We start from the raw sequence: 26,210 nt of genomic DNA on the forward strand, positions 1-26,210 counted from the left end.
CAGGAAGAAAACAAAAAGCAGCGTCTCTCGAGGGATGATCTTCAAGCGCAAGTCGATCGTCAGCATCAAGAAATCCAAAACTTGCTTGACTCAAACGCTTCCTTAAAGACCACACTTAAAGAAACGCAAGCAGAGCTTTTAGAAGAAAAGAAAAAAACGCTGCATGAAAGAAAGACAAGAGAAATACTGGATAAACGAATGCAAGAATTGATGAACAAAAAGAATAAATTTTTATGTTTTTAATTCGAAGGCAGTGCCTTCTTCTTTGCATCATTGAATTTTCGAATGACCAATTTACATTCTGTCTCCCTGCAAAGATCTGGCAAGCTGTTTCTAGCCTCACCCATCTTGTCAAAAAAGACAAGACCAGTGCCTCTTTCGACCGCATCCAGGGGTACCTTGAAGGCCTCGAGCGGCATGTTGTCTGAGATGGGTTGGTTGGGTAACACGAAGGCGCCTACACTGTATTTGCCTTGGTGATGGGTCATGATGACCTTGTAAAAGTGAGTAGGAACAGCCACGTTGGGTGGATTGCCGATCATTTGATATTTCACATAAAACTTTCCATCGGCTTCTTGATGAGGCAGATACAAGGGGCCAGTAAACACATACACATCAGAAAACTTTTGAGTCAGTGATCGGCAAAAGTGTTCAAGGTGAGCCCAATCTACGACAACAGACGTGTTAGTGATGTTGGCAAAACATAAACAATGCGTTTTTTACAGTCTCGATTGAATCCTTCTCCTACTTGAGGAGAAATATTGGTTAAATAAAAGGTCTCATCCATCGACACTTGGCTGTTCTTGACATCAGCCGCTGGTACCATGTGTCCTCTGTCAAAGCCACTTTTAAAGTAATCAGACAGTCTAGCTCTGAATTGAGCAGGAATACGATCGTCTTCCTTGAATGTAGACTTTTGACGATCGACTTGATCGCCACGTTTTAAACTATCAGCAGTCAAATGTTCAGCGACCCAATTAGGATTACGATCACGACGGTTGTAGGAGGTCACATAAGCATTGCGATAGACAAGGTCATTAACAGGACCAGGGAAACCAAAAGGTAAGATGCTTTTGGCTTTCTCAATGCTATCCACAGTTTTGTTGTTAACCGGTGGTGCGCTGGGACGCTGTTGTTGTTGAATGGCAGGAGGGAGTGGTCTCAATGGCTTTTGAGTATACTTTTGGTATGCAGCATAAGAGACAGCACCAAGAGCTGCACCTCCTAATACTAAAGTTGCTCTTTCAGCGGCCATCTGTTGTTGGAGTTGGAGGGAATATGCTCAATGGAAAAAAAAGGGACAATAAAAAGAGAGCACGTGATATTGTGACTACCAATTAAGCCACCTGCTGAGGACAATGCATTCTCCTAATGAAAGTTTGCACAGGTTTTTTTTTTCTTTTTCTTTTTCAAAAACAAACATGTCAGAAACAGGACAACCAGAAGTGCAGCAGCAAAGAAACAATAAGAGATTCAGGAAAGACAAGCGTATGTGCCTTTTATAAAACGTACATGTATACAGCTATTCATACATCTTTATAGCTTGGGACACCGATGACATTGATCATTGGAAAGTTGAGGAATTCAAACCAGAATACATGGAAAAACCATTCACAGAAGAATCTTCTTTTGCAACATTATTTCCTAAATACAGAGAAGCCTATTTAAAAGAATGTTGGCCACTTGTTACCAAGGCTCTTGAGAAATGGGTAAAAGAAGATAGCGAAAAAAAGAAAATGCGACTCATCTTTATAAAAAGGGAATTGCCTGTGTTTTAGATTTAGTGGAAGGCAGTATGACAGTAAAGACTACCAGAAAGTCTTGGGATCCTTATTCAATTCTCAAGGCAAGAGATCTTATTAAATTGTTGGCGAGAAGTGTACCTTTTCCACAGGTAGGAAGGAAATTTCTGGATTTTTTTTCTATTTTCTAAATAAAGAAATTAGGCTATTAAAATCATGGACGATGGAGTTGCTTGTGATATTATAAAGATTGGAAATATTACTCGTAATAAAGAAAGATTTGTAAAGCGTAGACAGAGATTGATTGGTCCTAATGGATCAACCTTGAAGGTAAACCAGATATAGACACCATGATGTATATCTAATATAATGTATAGGCTATTGAGTTATTGACAAAATGTTACATGATGATTCAAGGTAACACTGTGTCTGCTATGGGACCATACAAAGGTCTTAAAGATCTTCGTCGTATTGTTCTTGATTGTATGAAAAATATTCACCCTATCTATCACATTAAAGTAAAAAAAAAAAAAAGAATACAGAATACCTTTCCGCCTGTACTCATTTTGTTTGTTTAGGAACTTATGATTAAGCGAGAACTTGCAAAGGATCCTAAATTAGCAACCGAATCGTGGGATAGATTCCTACCTAAATTCAAGAAGAAGAATATCAAGTCAAAGAAGAAGGTCATTGAGAAGCCAAAGAAGGAATATACACCATTCCCTCCTGCGCCTGTCAAATCAAAGGTCGATTTACAATTGGAAAGCGGAGAGTATTTTATGAACAAGCAAAAGAAGAAGCAAGAGAAATCATAATTTTTTTCATAATAAACCTGTGTTGTATAACAAAAAGTAATACAAATATTTCATGCCATGCACTTCACCATTTTTAGTTCATTTTGACCTTTTTCGAATTTTGCCTTGCTAAAACTACACTGCGAAAAAGTTGTGTTTTGCAAAGATAAAAGAAACCAAGCTGGTTGTGTCAGGTGCTTGCGAGCACAAGTGAACATATTTACTCCTTCTTATAGCCGTTGAAAAGGGAGGTGATGTCTCATTTATTAGTTTAACAAGTACAATAACTCTCCTCTTTTTAGTAGGGTTAGTTCTGTTAGGTACACAGGGAAAAAGGAGCACACAATAAGAGGAAGAGATTTTCACTAAATGAGAGTGTTTCTTTTCATTTTCATTATTATTACAAATCATGAAGCTTATCACATTGGCAGTCTTTTCTTATAGCTTGATCAATCAAGTCTTTGGCAAACCTGCTGAAGGATGTCTTCAGACACATACAAGTAAACCTAGGCATACACAATAACAAATCAAAAAGAATGAACATTACTCCTCCTAGTTGTCCCTGCTGACAGCTGTGTATCGGTGGCTTTCCAATACAATCTTACAGATGCTGAATTCTTTGCTATGGTATGTTGCATGCTTTGCATTCTTACAATTTGATATCTTACCCGTTTGTCTTTCTACAGAATCCCGGCTTACACCACAGTATTAAACACGTAAGAGATCAAGAGATAAACCAAGTTTTATAAAACGTATCTAAATAATAGGATTGTGATAATCTCGATACCGGTAAACCTTATTGTGTCTGTATGACTGAGCCCTGTGTATGTAATTTAAAAATTTGAAAGACATGAGTTTACAAACTATTGTAATTTTAGCCTGTTGCAGCAGAGCCAGTTTCTAGCAGTGCTGTCTCTTCTTCAATTGCACCTGTATCTACAAGCTCTGGCTTAAACTCTTCAATGACATCCACTCCTGCTGTCATTTCTGCAAGTAATGTCTCATCAGCCTCTGCAGTTTCAAGCGTTAAATTGTCTTCTTCACCTTCTGCTTCTGTTTCTGTTAGATCAGCACTTCCTACTTTAGCTAGTTCGTCTGCCTCATACATAGAATTCTCAGGTTTTATTGTTGCAGGCATCTCTTTTATTGCTGGCATTATTTTCATTTAGTTTATAACTGTAATGCAAAAATCAAATGGCAATAAAAAAGAAACGATATTTTTATTTAATCCATGTGCATCTCTTATTGAACAGAGTGATCTGTTTTATCGCTTACACCAGGAATTTTATGATCCGCTGGATTGGCATTGGCTTCATAAACTATTGAAGGTTACTTAGTTTTTATTTCTTGTTATTGATAATTTAAGTTTTTACCTGTAATTATTGGATCTCGCTTTACCTATTAAACTAAATCAGTATCTTTTATATCTCTTACAATGATGATATAAACCACGTACCTCAGTCCACTCGCCTTTAAATCCAATGTATCGTATAATGCTTGTATCTTCACCAAAGTTTTCAGGGAAAAATAGTGTGATGTTTCGGACACTACTAAACTTTGTGATTCGCGCACCATATTCGACAACATCATTGGATCCTTGAACCAAGTCAAATTCTTGTATGGGACTATAGCTTTCTGCTGCATCAAAATCAACATCTTCCCGATTGATAAAGCTGTGATACAGTTTAATAACCTTCTTCTCATCTTTTGGTCACTTACACTTTCATTTTCGATGGTGCTGATTCTGTACGATCGGTACGTAAACAAATGGAACGTAATTTAACACTTCCTGTAAATCTAATGCTTGTTTAGTATGATGTCTTTTTTTTTTTCTCGAAAGTGTCCATTACGGAATAAAGACAATCAGTTGTTCGTCTGCATCACTTTCCAAAAACTAAAAGAAAAAAAAAAAGTTGTTTTAGCCATTTTTCCTTTTTATATACAATATAAAAAAGTAAGATGTGTACTTTGGAATCATCCATACGTTCATTCCACGGTCTAATAACTTTTTTACCGCTATTAGGCTCTGCTTCATTCAAACAACGGACGTTATCGAGATCAATCTTTGAATATAGTAAAAATTGTTCTCCAGATTCAGGTAAATCTTCATGATCGTGGTCGCAATGTTCGTGATGACAGTGGCTCATTGTTTAGTGACGAAAAGTTAAAAAAAAAGGGCATTCGAATCTCCGATGTTTTTTTATGGGAAATGAATAATTTTGCATAAAGTTACTCTTTTGATGAACTCCCTTTTAGGATGAAATTGTCATTAACCGGATCCAGAAGGAGCCATCCAAGCTATTGGTTATTAATAATGTACATTAGGTATTCTTTCTTGAATTTTCGGTGGCAAATTATTGTTTAATACGCTTGAATCATTATAGTATTATACTATTTAATGAATTCAAATAAACGTTGAAGTTTGCATTTAAAAAATAAAACTGTTTACCCAAATATGCCGTAATTGGTGGTTAATTTACCTTTTCGCTTTAAATTAACAAGTCAAGTAGAAGAAGATACTCACTTTTTAAAAAGAAAAACCGTTTAAGAGGTGATCCATGAAAGCTGCTAAAAAAGAGAAATAAAAACTATTGATTTACAAATGAAATATCCTATTTCTTCAATTAAAAGAAATTTGTAAAAGCTATCTGACACCACTAGAACTAAAGAAAGAAAAAGTTGGTATAAAGACACTGATAAATAAAGTAATCGTACAAGAAGAAGGTGCCACCTTCTATGACACTCAATCATGGGTTTTTAGCTATTGAAATCAACAATAATATGAGTTTAACAGTGAAAAAGGCCACAGAGACTACACTTTTATACTCATTGAGGTCATACAAAGAGATAAAAAATAGTGTAAAGTATAAGTTTTAATTCTGATTAATCAGCAAATTAATAGTACGTTTGAAAATGCAAGATGCTAAAGAAAGAAAAGCAAAAAACAAATGCTATAACAGCTGTTTTATATATGCTTTAATAAACACAGAGTGGCAAAAGTACCATTATAAGGAAAGACGCTTCTGACAAAAGAAAATAAGGATACTATTTAAATTTCAAGAAAAATGATTTTTAGCTTTTTTTTTTTTTTTTTTTTTTTTTCTGTTATTTCGTAAGTTCCAAAGCTTGCTTATTCACATAGAAACAGTAAACAAAAGAGAGAGTTCATTTTAAGCTGATGAACATGTTATTTATGACATTTTTTTTTAGTAGTACCTGCATATTACTAAATTCTAAGGTTATAAAAATAATGCTTGAACTTTATTCTTTTTAGTAAAGTTCATGTTTTAACAAAGACGACACTTGTACACTTTCTTGTACAACCATTTTCTGCATAAAATTTGTACGAAATCTAAAGATCAATTTCTTTTATAAGCCAATGCTCTGTCAGAAGGTAATCCTTTATCGACCATTATGTTGTGACATCTCCAATGATGCCAGTATAACCATTTCTGAAAAAAAGACTTGTCCATTAAAAAGTAAAGCGAACCATGGAGGTCAGCTAGCGCTTGTTTTGGTTGGAATTATATAGTATATTCCTTCTTTTCTTAATTATTATCATTACTATTCTGCTTAGAATCATTTATTTGCACATCTTATCATGTATTATTAAGACCTTTAGACCAACATAAGGTGCCATTTCAATTGATCACAATGAATGTTACCCACCCTGCTTGATTGCTTCTGTTGATACTTTCTTTAGGGGTTCAGCTAAATGATCTCAAACATATGCTTTTCACAAGTCAAAGGAATCCAACTATAGAAAAACTTCTATCTCCCTCTCTCTCTCCCTTTTTTTATATTTACAAACATGGATTCTTTTACTTTATTGAGCGGTTGAAGCACATGTTTTTGATATTTCATCCACAAGACCATCAAACTTGGATTGATGAACAAGTAGCAGTTTACGAGAAGGTTCAATACCAAAATCAGAAAATGCTCTTCTTGAATCCGCAGCTTGTTCCTTTTCACTGTTGGTAAATTTATAATCGAATTGATATTCAGCATATTTAGCAATGATTTCATCTTCAGATTGAAAGTAAAAAGTTTCGTTGTTGGCTGATTTCTTGACTTCATCGTCATCTTCCTCTACAGTCGGATTGACTTCTTTGTAGGTTTTTGAAATAAACATATACCATTCAAATGAATAAGGTTCGTTTTGTTGTACTGCCTTTTTTGTCTCTTCCTGAAGCATGGCATACATGGGTGGCATAACTTCGACAGGCATATTGATAAATCTTTCAGATACAACCCAGCCTACCTGTTGGCTTTTTAAGATGGATTCAACTGCTTTGTGTAAAGATTCGTTCTTTTTTGGGCACTTGTTGAGTAAATAATTACATAATTGCTGAACCCCTTCTTTATCCTTTTTTTTTTTTTGAAATAGATTTAAGCATTTGATTTCATTCTTTTACATCACTCTTGCTTTTTTTTTTTACCTTTTGTTGCTGGAGGTTAATTATACTCAAAATAGCATATGGATCGGATTGTTGATCGTCTACTTTCACTGTAGTGCCTACATGGTTTTCTTCAATCAAAATGTCTGCCAAGTCACCCAAATTGATCAGTTCGGCATCAGAAGAAAAGAGTTGTGTCAATAACTTTTTTAATGCGTGGAAATCAATTTCGTCAGGGTTATAAAAATCAAAATCAACATCAACTATTTCCTATTTTCGTGGTGAATTTAGCACAAAAAAAAAGCGTGTTTAGAGTTTGCATGTACTTGAAGACCATCATCGGAATCCTCATCATCAGAGTGTAAAGTAGCAGTTTTTTTCAGCGGTTGATTGTCTTCCTCTTCTTCAGCACGAGCTTTTCTTTTCAAGTTATTTGTACTCATCTTTTAAAATTTTTTCTTAAAAAAAAAAAAACTTTTTTTTTCTTTTCAGTGCATAAAAAGAGTGACTCGCGTTTTATTGGTGACAGTAAAAAAAGGAGTAACAAAATCAAGGAGAAGGCCAACGCAAAAGCAGAAAAAGACAGTTTCCAACAACTATTTATTTGTATCCAATCAGTCTCATATCGAATTACTTGTGACAGATTTATTAGAGCATACACTATACGGTATCGTGTAGCTTGATCCACTTTTTTGGATTCGCACTATCTCGAGATAGTGAATATCGATCGTCCTTGACCCAATCCATGCCATGTTTTATCATTTAAAAAAGAATCTAGAGCAGCTAAAAATGGACAACCATCCTACACCAGCAAATTGTCCATACACAATAGTTATTATACGTAGTACTTTTCAGCGACACAACGGCTCGATCCGGTAGGATCTTTTGTCCGAATATAGCAAAAGCATCATTCTTGACAAAACCGTAACACTTTCTCAAGCACACAAAAGCTAACAGCAAAAAAAAAAAAAAATCTATTTTTATAGAAGCTAAAAAAAGTTCAAACAACACTGGTGATTGTTTATTTTTACATTTGATTAACACCAAGTGCGACTGATGGCATTGATGTTGACCCAATTCGATAACCCGTGTTGTCATCATCATGATCATAGTCCATAAGTGTGAATATTATATATGGCCATGGAGTTGGATCACTCGTTGTTTCATTAAATGATCGGTAAAGCATGTAGATTTGTGATTTAAATGTGTTTGCAGTTGTCTTGTTATGCTCGAGAATCAAAGTTGAAGGTTTCTTTTGTATGCTCGTTTGAAGCTAACGCGCAAACGGTGTGACAAGCAGATTTTTTGATGAAAATTTGGATATCAAGGGAGTGTGTTGGGGGTATCCAAACAGAAGGTTGAAGTTGTGGGCCCAATTTCAAAGTCACCCGTAGTATGTAAACGTAAACTTGACAGGCGCATGAAAGGTTTTGGCTCCAAGGATTCATCCCTTGCCATCTTTGTCACTGATGCTTGTTGGTCACAGAAAGGGATATTTACTTTTGGAGGTAAAGAGCTTGATGAAGCGCTTCATCGTGTTTGAAAACTTTCTCAATGGGAGTAGACAGTATGTCTTCATAGATCTCAATACTATTCATGACAGTAGCCTTCCCTAATACTGTTTCAAGCATGGTCATACCTGCAAGTCATCTACTGAATGCATATCTCATTTCAAGGTATCCCCAACCGGCTTTGATTAAGAAAAATAGAAAGATCATCCGTCATCTCCGTGTATAGTTTAGATAGAAGCCATTCTATCTTTAGGGAACCGTAAAGAGATGCTATCATAATTGTACTTGTTTTTATATTTTGAAGCTCTTCTTTCATTTCTGGTACTACAGCTAATATCTCAAAGGTTTGATTGCATGAAGCCAATTTTTTTTTTTTTTTCATTGTTGTCTGCACATTTCAGAACGATGGGATGCATTTTGAACGTCTTCATGATGTCAAATGATTGTTTTTTTCTCTTATTCTGTTGTATTACAAGCATTCAGTATCGCGTGTTCATAATCTGGGTTTACAGTAGGATTGCAGATCCATCTGTCATATTTACGTTAATAAATACTTGCTGTTTTTATAATACTCGGATTTGATATAAAAAGCAACACGTTCTTTAATAGATAGTGTTGTTGATTACATCTTTATTCATGCTCCTTTCCGATGTTCACCATATAAAAAATGACACTGTTCACCAAACTCAACTGTAATTGACCTTGAACTCGATTTGGTTCCTGAATAATTCCATTTCCAATGTAGTCGTAGTTTGATTAAATAGGTTGTTTCTAATAAATAGATTAAATTGAAACTCATTCACTTGATTTTCAAGTACTATTTGTTTCTCAACTTTATTATCTGCAAATATCGCATAATAACACCTTGTCAGAATGAATTAGGACATCACAACGACACATCATCTGAATTAAAAGTTGTCAGCATGGATGAGTCAAATGTCAAAAATGAATTTTATAAAGGCTTTCCGACTCGAGGATCATCTAGGGTTTCTAGTTCAGTAAGTTGACGAAGGTGAACGTGCAAACACAAGGGAGAAAAAGACAAGTTGACAGAGTCGACTACCATAAGGGAGTAGTGTGATAAACAAAATGAAAAAGACAAGAACATCAAAAAGCTGAGCAACTTGTCAATAAAGCATCATTCAGTTTCAGATATAAAAAAGTCCAACAAGCATCTCACAAACAAATTGAATGAAAATGTAATCTGCTGAGACAATGCATTTTTTCCTACAAAATTGAATAGAAAAGAAAGACTGTTTTAAAAAGATTTTACAAGCATTCATTTTTTTTTTTAAAAAAAAAAATCTGATAAAAATACGGAATGACTAGTGTGATTTCAAGTTTCTGGTCTGATTGAAAGGGGATGCTTTTTTGATGTATTAAAAAAAGAGAGAAAGAGGTAGGGTAGACATGGAGACCATTGGAGCCTTTTGTTGATATGACCAAAGGTGTATTCATCTATTCTTTATTTTTTTTCATCTTTTGTAATTTATGGCGTTTTATTTTTTAAATAGACTGTTGCCCTCTTTTTTGTAAAGGAAACAAGAGCAAGCCCTTTATGAATTCATTAAACCAAAAATAACAAAATAATTTGATTGGATATCGGATATTTAATATTTATTTATCAAAATAAGGATTCCCTTTCCTTTCGTTTTCTTTTTTTTTTTCTTTTATTATTTCTGATACAATGCTTAATAATTGTTGTTTTTGTATTAATCTCAAGTAAGAAGAATACAAAGCTGATTTAATAGTTGAATAAATGAATGATGATTAAAATAGATCTGCTACTTTAATCTTGGCAGTATTGGGTACCATTAGTCACTTGTATGGTGCTCTTACTTTAACTGCACTATCGGATGAATTTGATGATGCAGACATCGGTACCGTCTTTGGATTAACTGCCTATTCTTATCTTTCCGGTTTTGCTTGCTTGGCAGGTGCTATTGGTGTACTCAAAGTAAATAGGAAAAAAAAAAAAAAGAAAATGCGTAGTATTGTTTATGAACAGTGAATGATTAAATTAATTATAGAATAACGCTAAGCAACTTAAATTCTTCAACATTTATTATTGGGCAGACTTGGCGTTACACACTTTCTTCTCGGTCGCCAGTGCCGTCTTACTTTTCAGTTTGGATAAAGAGATTTGTAAAGAAGTTGTAAGCGAAGTGAAGGATGATGAATTGGACATGAATACTTGTGAATCCATTTATATCCAAAGTGCTTGGATTGTCACATTAGCTATGGCTATTAACATGTTGTTGAAGGTATAAAATAGAAAATGATTGTTATACAAACTCATGTTCACTCTTTTTATAGCTTCACTTTGCATTTGCCATTCACTCTTACACTCATCGTGTACAACAAGAATCTGAAATGAATAACGTAGAAGAGCAAATCATTGTTGCACCTTATCCTACAGCCTTCATCAGTAAAGAACAACCTGTGTTTGTGGCAGGTCAAGAATTTATTCCGGATGAAAAGAAGGCCAATGAATAAATTCATAATTTAGTATGACATGATTGGTTATTTTCGGATAAATGTTTACTTTTTTTATATAAATCTGTGAATGAAAATTAGTCTCAGCCAAGGGTTGTTTTTCATGCACAAGTGAAATTTTTAAATAATTTTTATTGTCATTCAAACTAAGCACCCAAGGTAGGGAATGCACTGACATCAGACAGATTCAGAGAGGCTTGTTCACCACGCTTTGCATGTTGACGACCTCGATAATTACGACCGCCTTGATTACGACCACCAGAACGGTGAGCGGGTTGATCGATTTCCAAATAAACCTTTCCTTTCTTTGACTTATTCTTGGACTTGGAACCAGCTTCCTCCTTTTTTAAAAAAAAAGAGATGAATATTATGAAAAGAGAGAGTTTTATTGATTGTATACCTTGCCAATAAAGTAATTATCCTCTTCTTTTTGAAGAGCAACCGCGTCTTTCCACTGACTGTCATCAGAACCTTCGTTAGGTTTACGAGGTTGAAGGGTAGGGACGTGAACATCCTTCTTTTCTTTAAGGTATTGATCTAATGTCTTGAAGTTTTCTTCAGCAGCTTCATCAGCATTAAATCTATTACTTTCGGGAGCGTCTGGGTCCTTTGGGTCTAATACGTCATTTGCACTAAAAAAAAAATTTACATGTCAATTCTTTTTTTGTATTCGTAATCATGATGATTTTTTTTTTTTTTTTTTTTTTACTTACCCTTGAAGTTCAGCCGTACCAGCTTCACCCCAACCCATTGTTGTCTTCTTTTCATTATCACTGAGTTGTATGATGAATCAGTAAAGACATTCTCTTTCTGTTTCATTTACTTACAAAATACCCGTACGGCTGTGACGATCATGGACTTTATTTCTACCTTCTTTCCAAAGAGCATATCTTTCTCTCTTTTCATTATCAATCACACCAAACTTATTGGCCACATTATTATTTTCTTCCAACGCGGGTTGTCCCACAGGTTCTTTTCTGTTTGTACGCTCACGTCTTGAGGGAGGAGAGACTAAGAAAGGATGAGAAGGAATGATGGCGTTTGAGATCGTTTATTACCAGCAGGTACTCTCTTTTGGTTCGTTCTTCGCTGTTCACGACGAGTAGGTGGGTGGTCACTTTCTTTCTTTTCTGCAGGTTTAACATTTCCTAATTTATCAACTTCTGTATTCTCATCGCCCAAAAGAGCAGCAAATCGGTTTGCGGATGACATGTTTATAAAAGAAGAAGAAAAAAATAGCCTGACGTACTCCATGTCTTTATATCTTTCTTGGGAAACATAAGCCACGAGTTCATGTGAGCTGGGGTGTATTTATATTTATGCAGATGCGGATGATGATTTTTTGGAATAGTTGTCAATGTCTTGTTGGGAAAAAAAAAAAAGCAACATGAACCCAACAACCCATCTGTCTCTCTCTCTCTCTTTCTCTTTCTTTTCCATTCATTTTGTACTCATCTCACTGTCAGTGGAGTAAAGAGTATTCCTCTTTTTTCAGATTAAACTTAAAAATTGAAACAGAGACCTTGTATCACATTACAGAATTCAAACTTGTATTCATGGCATGATTTGAACCTAATCCTTTACTTTTTTTACGAGATGATTGCGTTAACAATAGAACATGTCTTGACGAATAAAAATCATTTTTATTTCTTATTTCAGCTTTTTATTTTCAAACCAAGACTTTCAACAAAAATGGAAACTGTCGAAGGGTTTGTGACGTGTGGTCAGGTTCATGAAAAAAAAAAAAAAAAAAAAAAAAAAAAAGATTCAACTGTGAATGAACCTCAGATTCTGTAGGATTGTACGTGTTTTGTTTCTATTTGTTGAAAGCATCAAAAAGAGAAAATGAAAACAAGACAAATTCTTCTTTTTATGATTTTCAACTCCATGTCTTTACTGAAAAAAAGAATCAAAAGTCAGCGCTTAGTTTGACAAACACACTTTGTCCAAACATCGGGGGGTGGATGAGGGTAATGGGATGTGAATCCAATAAGGACTCAAGAGAGAAAGAGATGGCTTGTTGGAGCTACAGAGATCCAACTTGGTTTGTCACTGCTTTGGTCATCTTTGATCATGAAAAAGCACAAAGACATACCTTTGACTGACTCACCGTCCTACAAAGCCCCACAATCCTTGCTGATGAACCAGAGTGCAAAATCCGACCTTGTAAAAGCTTGCTCTTTATGTCTCTCTCTTTTCCATTCTTGTCAAGTGCCTTGAAGAGGGACAAAAGACGATCGATGACCGAGCTCTGTTATTTCTCTTGGAGCCTAGATGGCCAACTCTCCTTTCCTTGACCTTCAAAGACGATCGTTTTCTGTTTGATGGCTCCTTTTGCTGAATGGAGTCATAGGTCCTTCATGTCTGTCTTGCTTGACATGGGCTGTGGATCGATCAAAGACCTCAACGAGCACAAAGTCAGCATTCTTTTTTCGTGCAAAAAGTTCATGCAGCTTTTGTAAAGGAACCAATTCGATCCTCCCTCAAAAAGTTGAGAAAGGATCATCAAAGAACCGTGTGCTTGAATCAAGCAATCCACTGATTTTCTTTTATTTCCCTAAAAGATGTGATACCCTCCCAAATGATCATGATGCTTCTGCACTTTAGAATGAGCAGGATGATCTTTGTGCTTATAGAAGTCGGCCCCTTGGTCTTTCTCCTGATGGCATTCACACTTTGATGCTCATCAGTAACAGCAGAAAGGCGAATGGCTTTGATCGTCAGCCACGTACAGAGGGTTGATTCACTGCTTGTAAAGAGGTCAGTCTACAAGATGAACCGAAAGAAGATCAAGTGCCCGAGGGTCGATGGAGACAACCAAGGCTTGTCCATAAAATTCGTCTTTAATCATGGGCCCAGAAACGACGATTAGGACGGCCTTTGAGGGATACAGGAACCCATAAGACACTGGATTAAAACAGGAGGTCTTTTTTTTTAATTCAATTTGTGATGATCAACAGGATATCTCACCCTTTGTCAGTGGTCATTCGAGAATGATGTCATCAAGCCAACTTTTGGTCTCTCTGCAGACAAAGACGTGTGTGAATCCCAATCGACTGATCATTGAATTGGATTCACCGTCCAAATGTAAGTTTCAAACAGTCGAGCATCGCTAGGGCTTTTCATTTCTCTGCCATAATTGACTAGTGAACATGCCTTTTTTTTTTACAAATTCTTCAACTCTATTATACTTTTTTAAACTGGAAAGAGTTTGAGCCTTGGAGTCTTTAAGACTGATTGTGTCTAGTTGTTTAAAATCAAGGATAGTCAAGTGTACAGAGTCAGTGTGAGGGGGGAAGTGTATGGTTTTACAGACAATAACCAAATAGAAACCAATTCGTTTGCCTAGTTTGGAATATAAAACAGGCGTTTTGAGTTTGCTTCCACTTCCTTTTAAAGCAAGCCCAGGCAAACCAGCCAATGGTGAAGCTCATGAGGGATTCCACTGATGTCCAGAGAGTCAATAGCGCCAGTTGAAAGTAAATGCAATCTACAGCAGTTTTTTCTTTGCTTTTTCTTCATCCTTCAATGCCGTTTATCCAGCACAGGTTCACGTGAAGGATGGTTATTTTACCCAAAAAAAGGAAAAAGAAGCAATGAAATACACCACATGATTCAAATAAAACTGACTTGTACAAAAAAAAAGGTTCGATTTTAAAAGACGGATGATGAATAAAATCAGGTCTCTTTTTTTTTGTTTTGTTTTTTTATGCTTTAATATTCCCAAGGTACCAGTGATGTTTAATAAGGATGGGTTGTATATAAAATCGAATGAACAATTGTTGATTTAAAAAATCATCTTTTAAGCAAACATGAAAGTGTTGTTTTCGAATCCATGACAAACTCCCTTTGTTTATAAAGCTCGTTTCAGAATTTATTCAATGTTTTTGACGCAAGCTGCTTCTATGATCGACCTACAGCGTCTTATTCTTTTTCTATTTGATCTCTTCTCTCATTCGTCATTAACGAACGCATTGTGTCTTATGACTCTTTTCTGTATAGACCCTTTTCCACTGTCTTTGTCCCTTTCAATCCCTCAGCTTCACTTTTTTTTTTCTTTATCCTTTCACACTCTTGTTTATGAATCACAACACGGGCTGATTGGGTACTTTTATAAATTATCTCGTCTATCAAAAACTAAAAAGAACAAGATGACCGTAATACACACTACGGCTATTTAATTCTTTATCAATCTGAGGCGTTATCTTCTTTTATGAATTCTTTATCAAATGAAAAAAGTATAAGCGTGTGAAACCAAATCAAGGTTACACCTGAGATAACATTTCAGATTTTTTTTTGGTGTACTGTTGTACAAGACAGAAAAGATCTGACTGGTTTTGGTTTCCCCTGGGCAATTCCAATTTGATTCTTGTTCTCTTTCTCAATCAACACACACAGTGAATAAGATAGGTTGATATAAAAGACAAAGGGGGAGAGAGAAAGAGAGAAAGAGAGAGAAAGAAAGAAAGAGAGAGAGAGAGAGAGGGTGTGTGTGAGAGAGGTTTTTATTGACACTTTTAAAAGGAACATGGCTTTACTGGGATAAATTAAGGGAAATTGTATATTTCCCACACTTTTTCTAAATAAACGTAACATAAAACATAAACATGATCCCTTGCTGCTGTGCTATTCACTGATCGATGCCTGAATGTGTAGAATGACATGTCATCTCATGTTCAAGGTCAAACAATACATTACTTTTTAGAGATCAGAGATGACAGCAAAACACAAAAATACTTGACAGCTTTGTCGTTCATTTAACAAACCGAATGATGATTTACCAACAGATCAAAATGTTCTCTTTTTCCGTCTTAAACCCAATATAGCAATTTTGTATCTAACGAGCAAGAAAACCCATTCTTATCATTGGCTCCTTATCTAATAAAATCCCTTGGAAACCCATTCGTGTGACAGTAAAACGAAAAAAGCATAGCCAAATGTGTTCACCTGGGAAAAAAAAAAATGGACATGTAATTTTTTTTATAGGTGGTTTGATCTGTACCTGCCTATAATATAAATACCCTCTGTTTTTTAATTCTTTTCTTTCTTCTTTTCATACTCATGGACGAAATCACCCATTTCTCTCATCCAACGACCGAAAGCAAAGTAAAAGCTGGTTCTTTTACAGAAAACGTACAGGATGAACCCAATCGATCCCACATCCCAGAACATTTGCGTATTCCCATTCCCGAAAAATCATCCACTCACTACCCAGCCTTCATCACCCGTACGACCCAGGCCGTGAGCCATGTCTGCTGTACGTACCTGATCTCTCCCTTCAAAAAGATCCTTCGCATCCTACAGAAACGAACCGGGCTCACCTTCTGGATCATCCTGGCCATGGTCATCGGCATCTTGATCGGTCGATTTGCTCCTGAGGCAGGTGTGGCCATCAAACCACTGGGGGATGCGTTCATTCAGATGATCAAAATCATCATTGTTCCCTTGGTCTTTAGTGTCTTGATCATCGGTATCGCTGGCCATGGGGATGATATTGCCAAGGTGGGCAAGCTGGCCATAAAGACCATCATCGTAAGTCGCTTGCGTTCGTAACCTGATCTGACTCTGTTAGTATTTTGAAGTAGTGACCACCCTGGCCCTTGCCGTGGGTCTCATCATGGCCAACTTGATCAAGCCCGGCCATGGTGTTATCTTACCCGTCGGACAGGACACGTCGTCGATCGAAGCCATGGCTGAAACCGAAAAGACGTCCATCACTTGGTCGGGTGAGATGTTTATGATCATTCCAGAAAATTTCTTTGTGGCCGCTGTTGGCAATAAAGTGTTGGCCATCGTGTTTTGTGCAGTCATGTTTGCTTGCTCGATGATGAAGGCGGATAAGAAGAGTAAAAAGGTCATGCTGGAGATCAATGAAGCTTTGTCTCAGGTAAGGGGACCTTGTGCTTGTTGAAAGCAAAACTAATGTGCATCTAGGTGATGTTTAAATTTGTTGGTTTGATTATGAACTGTAAGTTTATTTCTCTTTTCCTTCTCTTTGCTCACAACCCTCTGAACATTAGATGCACCTATCGGTATCGGTGCTGCCTTGGCGGCTACTGTAGGCAAGAATGGTATCAGTGTCCTTGCGAATTTGGGTAAACTGATCGGGTGCGTCTATGCATCCTTGGTGATTTTCTTGATTGTGATTCTGGTACCCATCATGCTGATCGCACGTATTCCTGTCATTGGCTTCTTCAAAGCGATCGGACAGCCTTGGTTACTCGCATTCAGTTCGGCCTCGAGTGAATCCGCACTGCCTTTGGCATTCGAACGCATGCGTGAGTTTGGTTGTACGAACGCGTTGACCGGTTTTGTGATTCCCTGGTAAGTGTCTCATGATGTATCCGTACGCTTTCTGACCTCTTATTCCAGTGGCTATTCCTTTAACCTGGACGGCACCACGCTCTATCTGTCCTTGGCCACCATTTTCTCTGCTCAAGCAGCCGGCATGAATTTACCCATCAGCACCCAACTCTCTATCATGGGCACCCTCATGCTTTCCTCCAAGGGTGTGGCTGCCATTCCTCGTGCGTCACTCGTCGTGCTCTCTGGCACACTCAGTCAATACAATATCCCACTCGAAGCTGTCTTGATGATCATGGGTGTGGACGCGATCATGGACATGGCACGTACGTCCCTCAACGTGCTCGGCAACTGTCTCGGCTGCTGTGTGATGGCACGTATCGAAGGATCCTTTCGAGGAGAAGAATGGCGGATGGAAGAAGAAGACAGACGGTATAAAAAGTACCTGGAGGAACAAGAAAAATACAATTCGGCCGATGATCTTTCGAATGTGATTGTCATCCGTGACGAAAAACAATAAAGCTTTTATTAAACCCACGCATTGAGCACGGCCACCAAAGGAACCAAAGCCTCGGCGGCATCCATGACTTTTTCAATAAATCCTTCAGACACGACCTCTTGGTCCGTAAAGGTCTTGACGACCACGACGCTCTTATAACGCAAGAGCTCGATCTCTGGATGATCTCTTGCGACGTTTTTCGGAGCCACCTTGAGCTTGTCCTCGTCGCTCAAGATCGCTGTGCCCGTCTGGCCAAAGACCTCCTGGACGGCCTCGGTCGAGAGGGCCTCGCGCAGGAGATTGCCGTGTCGGATCATGTTTTGTCGTAGGTTCTCGAGCATCGTCTTCCCAGGCTGCCAGATCCCAGCGGCGAAAAAGCTCTGATGACCAGGCTTGATCGAAAGATGATAGCCAGCGTCTAGGAATTTACGACCGCTTCTCGAAAAGGACGCGGACAGGTTCGTCTTGTAGGGACGCTTGTCGTTGGTGAATCGCAAGTCGCGGTGTTGTCTGTAGACTGCGTTCTTGGGCTGCTCGAGTCGAACGGAAGGATCGACCTGGTGGATTTCTTTGGCCAGCAGACCCACAAAGTCCGTAAAATCCTTTCGTGTCCTTTCCCATTCTTTTGCCTTGACATGCATAAAGTCCCGATCGTTGTTTTCTGCTAGATTCGCAAGGAACTCTAAACTGTCGGCTGAGAGCGCATCCGGAAAAGGTCCATGAGCCGGTCGAGGAATGGTAATCTTGGAAGGATGGAAAGAAGACTCGGAGATCACTTGCATGTCTTGATCTTCTTCATCGTCCGTTGTCTTGCTCTTCTTTGTCGTTTTCTCTTCTTCAAAGTCACTGTCTTCTTCATATTTCACTAATTTCCTCTTACGTCCTCCTGCCATCTGTTCTTTATTGAGTCTAAAAAAAAAAGAAAAAGAAAAATAGATTCTTGCTGCGAATTTTTTTTTTTTGTTTTTTTTCTGTTTTTTTTGGATATAAAAATAATGCTGACATTCATTCATCTTATTTCACCCGCAATATATCAATTACCTAAAGAACCTGTCCATCACCCTTTCGGGTCCTTTAGCATTTAAAGTATTATTTCTGTGACTTGTAAAAGAAGAGGAGTCAAATCTGCATAAATCATTTCTAGCTATTTTAGTTTTTTTTTTAAAGCAAAAAAAAAAAAAAAAAAAAAAAAAAAAAAAAAAAAAAAAAAAACCCTTGAAAATCAGTTCAATAGTAAACAATAATGCCAAGTCAAAAAGGAGGTGGAACATGAAAGTGGTGAATGCTTGAGAGAGTGCATAGAAACCATGATTTGCTCTTTAAACAATGGTATTTTATGTTTAATATAAACTTGCAGATAAGTCTGTTATGTTGCCTTTTTTAATTTAGCCTGCTTTCATTTTGCTCTTATCCTTGGTAGTGAAGAGAGATGAAAGAAAGAGAGTGAAGATGACTGCATGACAATATAAAAATAGCCACGCGATCTTAGAATATCGCCTGTGTAACAATGTGCCTGATTGACTTTTTGGATATTCCTTGAATTTAAAGGGGATGATTGAATGAATAGAAAAAGAAAAGAGGATAAGAAAGAGAGGGTTGTGTGAGTGACCGAGGAGGTAAAGAGATGGCTGGAGAGGGGGGGATGAATTATCAAAGGCCCTTTGGATGTCAGTAATAAGGTAAGCATGTGTGTGACGTGAAACTCGTGCATATTTACCCAACCTCATAAATTATTATTTTACACTTCTTTTCCTTTTATTAATTAACGATATGACAGAAACAAGGTTTAGTGTGAATTCCAACTTGATGAATTATTCAATTCCGACTGAAACAAGTACAGACAGCCGAAGAGAAATAAAACAAGGTGATTCAGATACACGAACAAGACAGCTTGAATATCAAATAGAACAACTCACACTTCAAAATGTCAAATTACAAAGAACCAATCGATTACTAAAAGTAGACACAGATAATTTGATTGAACAACGTACGAGTCCTTTAGAAAAAATCATTGAAGAATTAACGATTGCCAATGTGAAATTACAAAGAAAGACACGGATTTTACAACAAGAGGTGGATGAGAAGAGTGAACAACTCAATCGATATAAAGAACATCAAATACTTTCAATGAAATCTGTAGGACCTGAATATGAATTCTTGGTACAGAACATCAACTTATTACAAAGACAAGTAGGTGGATGAATAAAACAAAATGATAATAATAAAAAAGCTGATGGATGTGATAGATCGCTGGTCATCCAATATGTGAAAATACATGCTGTTTTACAATGAAACCCATTGATCATTCCAACATGATCATGACATTACCAGAAGATGAAGAAGAAGTAGAAGCACAACATATCTGTCGACCTGTGATTCATTCAGATATCTCACAAGGTTCTTATGCTGCAGAATTAGAGCATAAAATAGTGCAGTTGGAACAAATCATTGAAGAATTGGATCAAGAAAAGGAATACATATTACGTCAGCATACTTATAAAGACAACGATGTAGAAACATTAAAGAAGGAATTAAAAGTAAAAGATGAAATTGTGTCTCAATTAGAACATGATTTTATGTGTTTAGAAGATCAATTAGAGCACTTGCAAAAGGTAAATTAAATAATGAATTGGATTGCTAATCATTCAATAGGAATTAGAAAGACTAAGTATACAAAATGATTTCCTAAGTCGATCCTCCATTCCTCAACATTTAAAAAGACAATCACAACTATTGATGGAATCAAAAAGAAGATCATTAGCTATTAAAGATACTCACTTGTTTGAACATATTTTAAAACAAGATTTATCAGAAGAAGAAAATACAAACAACAGTAACAACAATACAAACAGTAGTCGGTGTAGTAGTTATAGCAGTAATAGTAGTCATAGTTCAGATGAATTCATAGAAAATTATAAAAAAGGTAAACCAAAACAACTCGACCTCTTTCTCAGTTCACTCACCCACTTTTAAAAAAGCAGTCATCATCACAAAAGAGAATCGAATGAGTTACTTGCGTGTCTTGCCGTGACATCGAACATGGTGCTGTTCATAATAATAATAATAATAATGATATAATAATAATGTGTGTAAATAAAGAAAAAGAAAAAAAAAAGCAAGTATTTATTCATGGTGATGACTATCTGTTGTGTTAAAAAATGAAGTATCCACATGAATTGAAGCAGGAATCGGTTTACTTGATCTTTGTAGTTCATGAAAGACAGTTTGCGTTGATTTCATACGAAGATCGCTCCATTCTTTACCTTGGATTTGCTTTGACAAGACAATGACGATCTTGTTTTCTTTAAACTATAAAAAGCTATAAGAAATGAACAAGGTGTGTTCATGTTACCTTGATATAGGATTGCTTTGGTTGTACAAGGTGATAGAGTTGATTGATTTTAAACTTGTAAATAGCACTATGATTAATGTTTGGCTATTCTTATTAGTTTAGAAAAAAAGAGAAAAAGAGATGAAAGACTTACGATATCTAATTCTATACTTCTTTCTTGTACATTTAAATCATATTTCTCTTGGTTTATTTGTATTGTGTTATTGATTGTTATATATATTCTATTGACAAATAAATATTCTCTTTTAAAATATCAATATCATTTACGTGACAGATTGATCATTTTGATCCCAAGCATAATTAGATGTGATATAAATAGTTTGTACTTGTGCCTGTCATCATGTATTTTATATACTGCAAATGATTAGAGATGAATTACCTTTGTTTTCTTTATTGGCTCTCTTTTCTCTTTATTAATTATGTCTTGTAATACTTTTTGTACCAGTGGTCTTTTAGCTATTTCTTTTAATTTATATAATTCTTCAATGTCTTGTTCATTCATCTTTTCTTGTTTAAAAAAAAGCAAAAGAAGAAGAAATGAATAAAAAAGAAATTGTTCTTATTTATATGTCATCTTCTAGAAATAGTAATCGTTCAATGTTGTTCTTATTTTGCTCACACATCATGTTTACTGTTTTTGGGGGAAATAAAGTCTATTTATCATATCTTTTATGAATTAAAATGGCGCACGATTTATTAGGTTCTTTATTTCTTCTTTTTATCTTTTTTTTTTAAAAATTTTTTTTAAATCATTTTCTATTCATTATGCTTGAAAAAGACATTGTCGATAATAAATCAACCTGGATACATAATGAAGATGAAGATACAATGTCAAAAGATCAGCAAGAGCAAGGTATGACTGTATGCGCCAATTGTGAAACGACAACAACCCCTTTATGGCGACGAGATAAAACGGGAAGAACGATTTGTAATGCATGTGGTCTGTATTATAAGCTACATTTGACCCAGAGACCGATTACTATGATGAAATCCGTCATCAAGCGAAGAAAACGGATTGAGAAAAGATCTTGTGAAAAAATCAAGGTGACAGCGACGTCAACCGCCATGTCATCATCACCACTTCACACTTGCTCACATACGCAAAAAGAATACAGAGATCATCTGGAAAACGAAGCGAATCGTCTCAGACAGCTCCTGTCGGAAACACATACCGTCTTGCAAGATCTGGATCATGCCCTCGCTCATCCACTACCCGATCCGTGTCACTATTGTAAATATACAGAGGAAGAAGAGCATCAAGTGGCTCGATCCTTATTATCTTTGGCTAGTTTGCCACCACCACCACCTTCATCATTTTCTCTATCTTCTGTCGCATTTCCTTCATTTTTACCCTTAAACACGCAATAAACTTTTTTATTTATTTCATAATGTGGTACCATTTAAATAAGCCATGTCATGGACTGTTTGTGCACGACCCGAGGGGTCTTCAGAGCATCCCCAGTCCATCCTTGGTACCCATCTGACAACAGAGGCCGTACAGGCTGATTGAGGGAACCACTCTTCAAATAAGCACCGATACATGTAAGCCTCTTTTGTACTCGGCACATCATTTTTCCAACGTTGAGCCGCCTCTGCAAACAAAGCATCCGATATCTTGCGCTCACTTATCTCCTTTAGACTGTCAATCCAACTATAGCCCACGCCATCCGAGAATTGCTCCTTTTGGCGCCAAAGGATCTCATGCGGCAAATAAGGATCCTGTGGATCATCAAAGGCCTTGCGCAACACATATTTCTCAATCAAACCCTGTGCTCGATCGTGCATCTTCATCGCTGGATCCAAATTCATGGCGACCTCCAAGAATGCCTTGTCCAAGAACGGCACACGAGCCTCGAGCCCCCAGGCCATGGTCGATTTGTTGGCTCTCAAGCAATCGGCGGTATGTAGGGCCTTGACACGGCAGACTGTCTCGGCATGAAAGGCCTCTTTGGAAGGTGCAGAATTAAAATAAAGATAGCCACCAAAGATTTCATCGGCACCTTCACCCGAGAGGACCATCTTGAAACCGAGGGATTTGATCTTGCGAGAGAGAAGGTACATGGGTGTGGAAGCACGGATCGTAGTCACGTCATAGGTCTCCAGATGAAAGATCACGTCACTGACAGCATCCAGGGCCTCTTGGATGGTAAAGGTGTATTCGTGGTGAATCGTGTTGAGGTATGCGGCCACCTGTCGAGCCGCGATCAGATCAGGAGAGCCGGCGAGACCGATTGAGAACGAGTGAAGGCGGGCCAAGTCGGATGCACGGGCATAGAAGGAGTGGTTGACAGGATCTGCAAAACCGCGATAACCCTCTTTGGCTACCTTGGCTATCTCACGTGTGGCAATGGCAGCAATCAGGCTCGAGTCCAGTCCGCCGGATAAAAGCACGCCATACGGAACGTCCGCCATCAGCCGTTTATGAACGGCATTCTGAAGGGAATCACGCAACAGGCTGTAGTCCACAGCTGCCATCGGTGTTCTTTTGCTGTCCCACCAGGTCGGCGTAAAGTAACGTGTGGTATGCTGGAGGTCTGAGTCATAGATGTGGCCTGGGGGGAAGGACAGGATCTGATCACATTCTTCATTCAGAGATTTCAGCTCAGAAGCAAAGTAAACCGTACCAGGCATCTGGGCACTCCAACCATAATAAAGCGTGGTGATCCCAATCGGATCGCGAGCTGCAATCACCCGGTTGCGCTGCTTGTCAAAGAGGACAAAGGAAAACACACCGTCGAGATGATCAACAAGATCCTTGTCCAGTTCTTTATACTACAAAAACACGCGTGTTAAAAAAAGTTGTTTTTAATATCGCTCCTATGTACGCAAGCCAAGATGATTTCACTATCCGATTTGGATCGAAACTTGTATGGCTTTTTTAATTGGCAGCGTAGTTTTTCGTGATTGTATATTTCGCCATTGACGCAGAGGATGAGGTTTTCATCATCACTTATGAATGGTTGTGAACCAGAGTCTATATGCCATGTAAGCTTTTGTATTATTTCGTCTTTTGCGTTTACCAACACCAACGATCGCAAGACGTTCATGACAAAAAATATGGTTTTTTACACTGACGCATCCAGACCAATCAGGTCCACGATGTCTGATTCTGATATACTGGTTAGACAAATTACCCTTTATAGTTGTACACCTTTTATTTACCTTTTTGAAAGGTATAAAGCGCGTTGACGATAATCATCAATATTGCCTTGATAGTTATACACAGCAAAAATACCACACATTCTAATTAAATAAAAGAAAAAGGAGGGAGGAAAGAGCAAAAAAGAAAGAGGCAAGATAACGTTTATTTATATCGTTCGGTGTCTTAAAAAAAAAGAACTTGGTTTATGCATCCAATATCCATGTAGTTCATTCATTTTTTTTTCTTCTTTGCTTTTCTTTTTTGCAATCATGTCCTCATAAAAAGAAACCCTCCAAGATACAGCGTCATTTTATTTGTTTTACATGGATGTGTACAAGTATTATTTATTAAAATACTACTAATTTAGTGCCTGCGCTTTTGTTTATTTTTTCTTGGCTGCTAAATCTCTTGTACTTTATCAATGTTTTCTCCTTGAAATAAGGTTGCCATTCACTCTCCACCCTTGGCGAAACTTGCCAATCTTTTATCATTGTAATAATAGACCTTCTGTTTTTTTTGTTGTTGTAAAGCGCAAGCAAAAATGCTTTTCGAGGTTATTGTGACACCAAATAGACTACAGATGAATGTATTTTAGTGGAGAAAGATTTCCAAACAGCAGTCAAAGTATGACTAAAACAATGCTTCATTGTGATACAGTGCAACTTGTAAATTTTGTCCGTTCTGAAAAAATAAAAGGCCTTGGTTGGTTGCCAGATGGGGCCCGCAAACCCTGCTCTCGTCATCCCAACGACAACCTGTCAAGACGTCACGCCATCAGCTACCTAAATACATATCTCCGTCTCTGTATGTCTGAAGCAATAGTCGATTTTATATCTTTCCTTTTGAATATGCTTCCGACACGCACATTTGTTCCCTCTAGTGTTGCTTTGTCCTGGACCTGTCGATGGCCTGCTATATGTTCTATCCTCCATGAATTAGATCAACTACAACACTATACAACCATCCCATGCGAGACACCTCATGGCCAAAAACGAATTGAATGGCTGAGACAATTCAACTAACTTCGTATGTCTCTCTATGCACCCTACTTTCCTTTCTCGTTTTTTACCCTTGAACCTGAAGGGGGTTTTTTTTAAAACATCAAAACTCCAAACGGATTGATCTGGTCCGGGCGGACACTTATTTGTTTTATTTTTTTTAGCGTTCAATTGGATCTTTAATAAATAATGTTTCAACAAAAATAAATGTCGAGCATCTAAATTCTTTTTTGTATGAGGATTTTATTCAAGTGCCGCCTTTAGATGTACTTTATCAAATGATTTATTTTGATTTAATATATGAGGTCAGATAAGCCGATTTAACTTGATGATACGATTATGAATATCTCGGCTTAACTTGGAAACCAGACGAGGGCATGAAGACTGGTCAGATGACAATAAAGACCGTAGACATCCAAAGTGGTGATCATATGTAAAAAAATGAGACACCTTGAGTGTTTTGTGTCGTGATCGAGTGGTCCAACAATCAGCAGGAATCATAGCGAATATAACAGACAGAGGAAAGCGGAGAAGTGTGACAGGAGTACACTCTGTCTGTTGTGTATCTGCATACCCGAAAGAATCAACCGTCTCATATATGTTCTGCATATAGTTATTGGCGTGGGCAGCAGAACGTAATAGCAAAAGAGGGGAAAAGGGAATCAGTCTTGTTCCAGTATTTCCTGAATGGAAACGACGTACATGATCTAGCAATATAGGTTGGCTACAAGACTGAGAGACGCACTTTTTGCTTCTTTATACTTAGGTAGGAAGATATGAGGGGAAAGAGAAAAAGGCTATTTCACAGTATGCGCTGTTCTAGTGTTATTCATGTTGTTACAAAAAAGCCATCACCCAAAAAGCAAAAGGGCCCAAAAACTCAAATAACGAAGACAGCCAAACCTAAAAAAAGAAAGCTTGCAAGAGGCAAAGAGCAAAGAGTGGGCGATATTATTATTGAGGTGCTTACTTTAGA

The 26,210-nt window shown here is 37.2% G+C and overlaps 13 protein-coding genes across 13 annotated transcripts; 5 read left to right on the forward strand and 8 right to left on the reverse strand.

Moving 5' to 3' along the window:
- Window positions 1–239: 239 nt before the first annotated feature.
- RO3G_15601 (uncharacterized protein) lies at window positions 240–1,255 on the reverse strand (the record flags this gene model as incomplete). The annotated part of the gene is made up of 2 exons (XM_067670185.1): window positions 240–667; window positions 724–1,255. 2 exons carry the CDS (start codon window positions 1,253–1,255, stop codon window positions 240–242), a joined length of 960 nt encoding a protein of 319 aa, XP_067526286.1.
- A 166-nt stretch (window positions 1,256–1,421) lies between these two features.
- On the forward strand, window positions 1,422–2,557 carry RO3G_15602 (ribosomal RNA assembly protein mis3; the record flags this gene model as incomplete). Its single annotated transcript, XM_067670186.1, has 6 exons — window positions 1,422–1,488; window positions 1,543–1,709; window positions 1,760–1,894; window positions 1,947–2,072; window positions 2,120–2,260; window positions 2,321–2,557. The coding sequence occupies 6 exons, from the start codon at window positions 1,422–1,424 to the stop codon at window positions 2,555–2,557; spliced, it is 873 nt and encodes a 290-aa protein (XP_067526287.1).
- Window positions 2,558–3,410: 853 nt separating this feature from the next.
- RO3G_15603 (uncharacterized protein) lies at window positions 3,411–4,683 on the reverse strand (the record flags this gene model as incomplete). The annotated part of the gene is made up of 7 exons (XM_067670187.1): window positions 3,411–3,674; window positions 3,812–3,855; window positions 3,910–3,934; window positions 3,993–4,209; window positions 4,256–4,333; window positions 4,387–4,430; window positions 4,504–4,683. The coding sequence occupies 7 exons, from the start codon at window positions 4,681–4,683 to the stop codon at window positions 3,411–3,413; spliced, it is 852 nt and encodes a 283-aa protein (XP_067526288.1).
- Window positions 4,684–6,362: 1,679 nt separating this feature from the next.
- On the reverse strand, window positions 6,363–7,376 carry RO3G_15604 (uncharacterized protein; the record flags this gene model as incomplete). Its single annotated transcript, XM_067670188.1, has 3 exons — window positions 6,363–6,857; window positions 6,976–7,203; window positions 7,260–7,376. 3 exons carry the CDS (start codon window positions 7,374–7,376, stop codon window positions 6,363–6,365), a joined length of 840 nt encoding a protein of 279 aa, XP_067526289.1.
- A 780-nt stretch (window positions 7,377–8,156) lies between these two features.
- On the reverse strand, window positions 8,157–8,570 carry RO3G_15605 (uncharacterized protein; the record flags this gene model as incomplete). The annotated part of the gene is made up of 2 exons (XM_067670189.1): window positions 8,157–8,391; window positions 8,434–8,570. 2 exons carry the CDS (start codon window positions 8,568–8,570, stop codon window positions 8,157–8,159), a joined length of 372 nt encoding a protein of 123 aa, XP_067526290.1.
- Window positions 8,571–10,131: 1,561 nt separating this feature from the next.
- On the forward strand, window positions 10,132–10,940 carry RO3G_15606 (uncharacterized protein; the record flags this gene model as incomplete). Its single annotated transcript, XM_067670190.1, has 4 exons — window positions 10,132–10,166; window positions 10,224–10,401; window positions 10,475–10,708; window positions 10,761–10,940. The coding sequence occupies 4 exons, from the start codon at window positions 10,132–10,134 to the stop codon at window positions 10,938–10,940; spliced, it is 627 nt and encodes a 208-aa protein (XP_067526291.1).
- Window positions 10,941–11,086: 146 nt separating this feature from the next.
- On the reverse strand, window positions 11,087–12,152 carry RO3G_15607 (uncharacterized protein; the record flags this gene model as incomplete). Its single annotated transcript, XM_067670191.1, has 5 exons — window positions 11,087–11,281; window positions 11,341–11,572; window positions 11,654–11,713; window positions 11,768–11,951; window positions 11,999–12,152. The coding sequence occupies 5 exons, from the start codon at window positions 12,150–12,152 to the stop codon at window positions 11,087–11,089; spliced, it is 825 nt and encodes a 274-aa protein (XP_067526292.1).
- A 3,849-nt stretch (window positions 12,153–16,001) lies between these two features.
- On the forward strand, window positions 16,002–17,268 carry RO3G_15608 (uncharacterized protein; the record flags this gene model as incomplete). The annotated part of the gene is made up of 4 exons (XM_067670192.1): window positions 16,002–16,472; window positions 16,513–16,827; window positions 16,875–16,908; window positions 16,961–17,268. 4 exons carry the CDS (start codon window positions 16,002–16,004, stop codon window positions 17,266–17,268), a joined length of 1,128 nt encoding a protein of 375 aa, XP_067526293.1.
- Window positions 17,269–17,771: 503 nt separating this feature from the next.
- Window positions 17,772–18,635, reverse strand: RO3G_15609 (uncharacterized protein; the record flags this gene model as incomplete). Its single annotated transcript, XM_067670193.1, has 1 exon — window positions 17,772–18,635. The coding sequence occupies one exon, from the start codon at window positions 18,633–18,635 to the stop codon at window positions 17,772–17,774; it is 864 nt and encodes a 287-aa protein (XP_067526294.1).
- Window positions 18,636–19,512: 877 nt separating this feature from the next.
- Window positions 19,513–20,715, forward strand: RO3G_15610 (uncharacterized protein; the record flags this gene model as incomplete). The annotated part of the gene is made up of 3 exons (XM_067670194.1): window positions 19,513–19,902; window positions 19,989–20,354; window positions 20,395–20,715. 3 exons carry the CDS (start codon window positions 19,513–19,515, stop codon window positions 20,713–20,715), a joined length of 1,077 nt encoding a protein of 358 aa, XP_067526295.1.
- A 150-nt stretch (window positions 20,716–20,865) lies between these two features.
- Window positions 20,866–21,377, reverse strand: RO3G_15611 (uncharacterized protein; the record flags this gene model as incomplete). Its single annotated transcript, XM_067670195.1, has 4 exons — window positions 20,866–21,051; window positions 21,095–21,178; window positions 21,228–21,274; window positions 21,362–21,377. The coding sequence occupies 4 exons, from the start codon at window positions 21,375–21,377 to the stop codon at window positions 20,866–20,868; spliced, it is 333 nt and encodes a 110-aa protein (XP_067526296.1).
- Window positions 21,378–21,859: 482 nt separating this feature from the next.
- RO3G_15612 (uncharacterized protein) lies at window positions 21,860–22,383 on the forward strand (the record flags this gene model as incomplete). Its single annotated transcript, XM_067670196.1, has 2 exons — window positions 21,860–21,947; window positions 22,340–22,383. The coding sequence occupies 2 exons, from the start codon at window positions 21,860–21,862 to the stop codon at window positions 22,381–22,383; spliced, it is 132 nt and encodes a 43-aa protein (XP_067526297.1).
- A 94-nt stretch (window positions 22,384–22,477) lies between these two features.
- On the reverse strand, window positions 22,478–24,336 carry RO3G_15613 (asparagine synthase (glutamine-hydrolyzing); the record flags this gene model as incomplete). Its single annotated transcript, XM_067670197.1, has 4 exons — window positions 22,478–23,866; window positions 23,920–24,068; window positions 24,115–24,203; window positions 24,257–24,336. 4 exons carry the CDS (start codon window positions 24,334–24,336, stop codon window positions 22,478–22,480), a joined length of 1,707 nt encoding a protein of 568 aa, XP_067526298.1.
- Between the last annotated feature and the right edge of the window lie 1,874 nt (window positions 24,337–26,210).

Source organism: Rhizopus delemar, genomic scaffold (assembly GCF_000149305.1).
Source record: "Rhizopus delemar RA 99-880 supercont3.17 genomic scaffold, whole genome shotgun sequence".
NCBI lineage: Eukaryota > Fungi > Mucoromycota > Mucoromycetes > Mucorales > Rhizopodaceae > Rhizopus > Rhizopus delemar.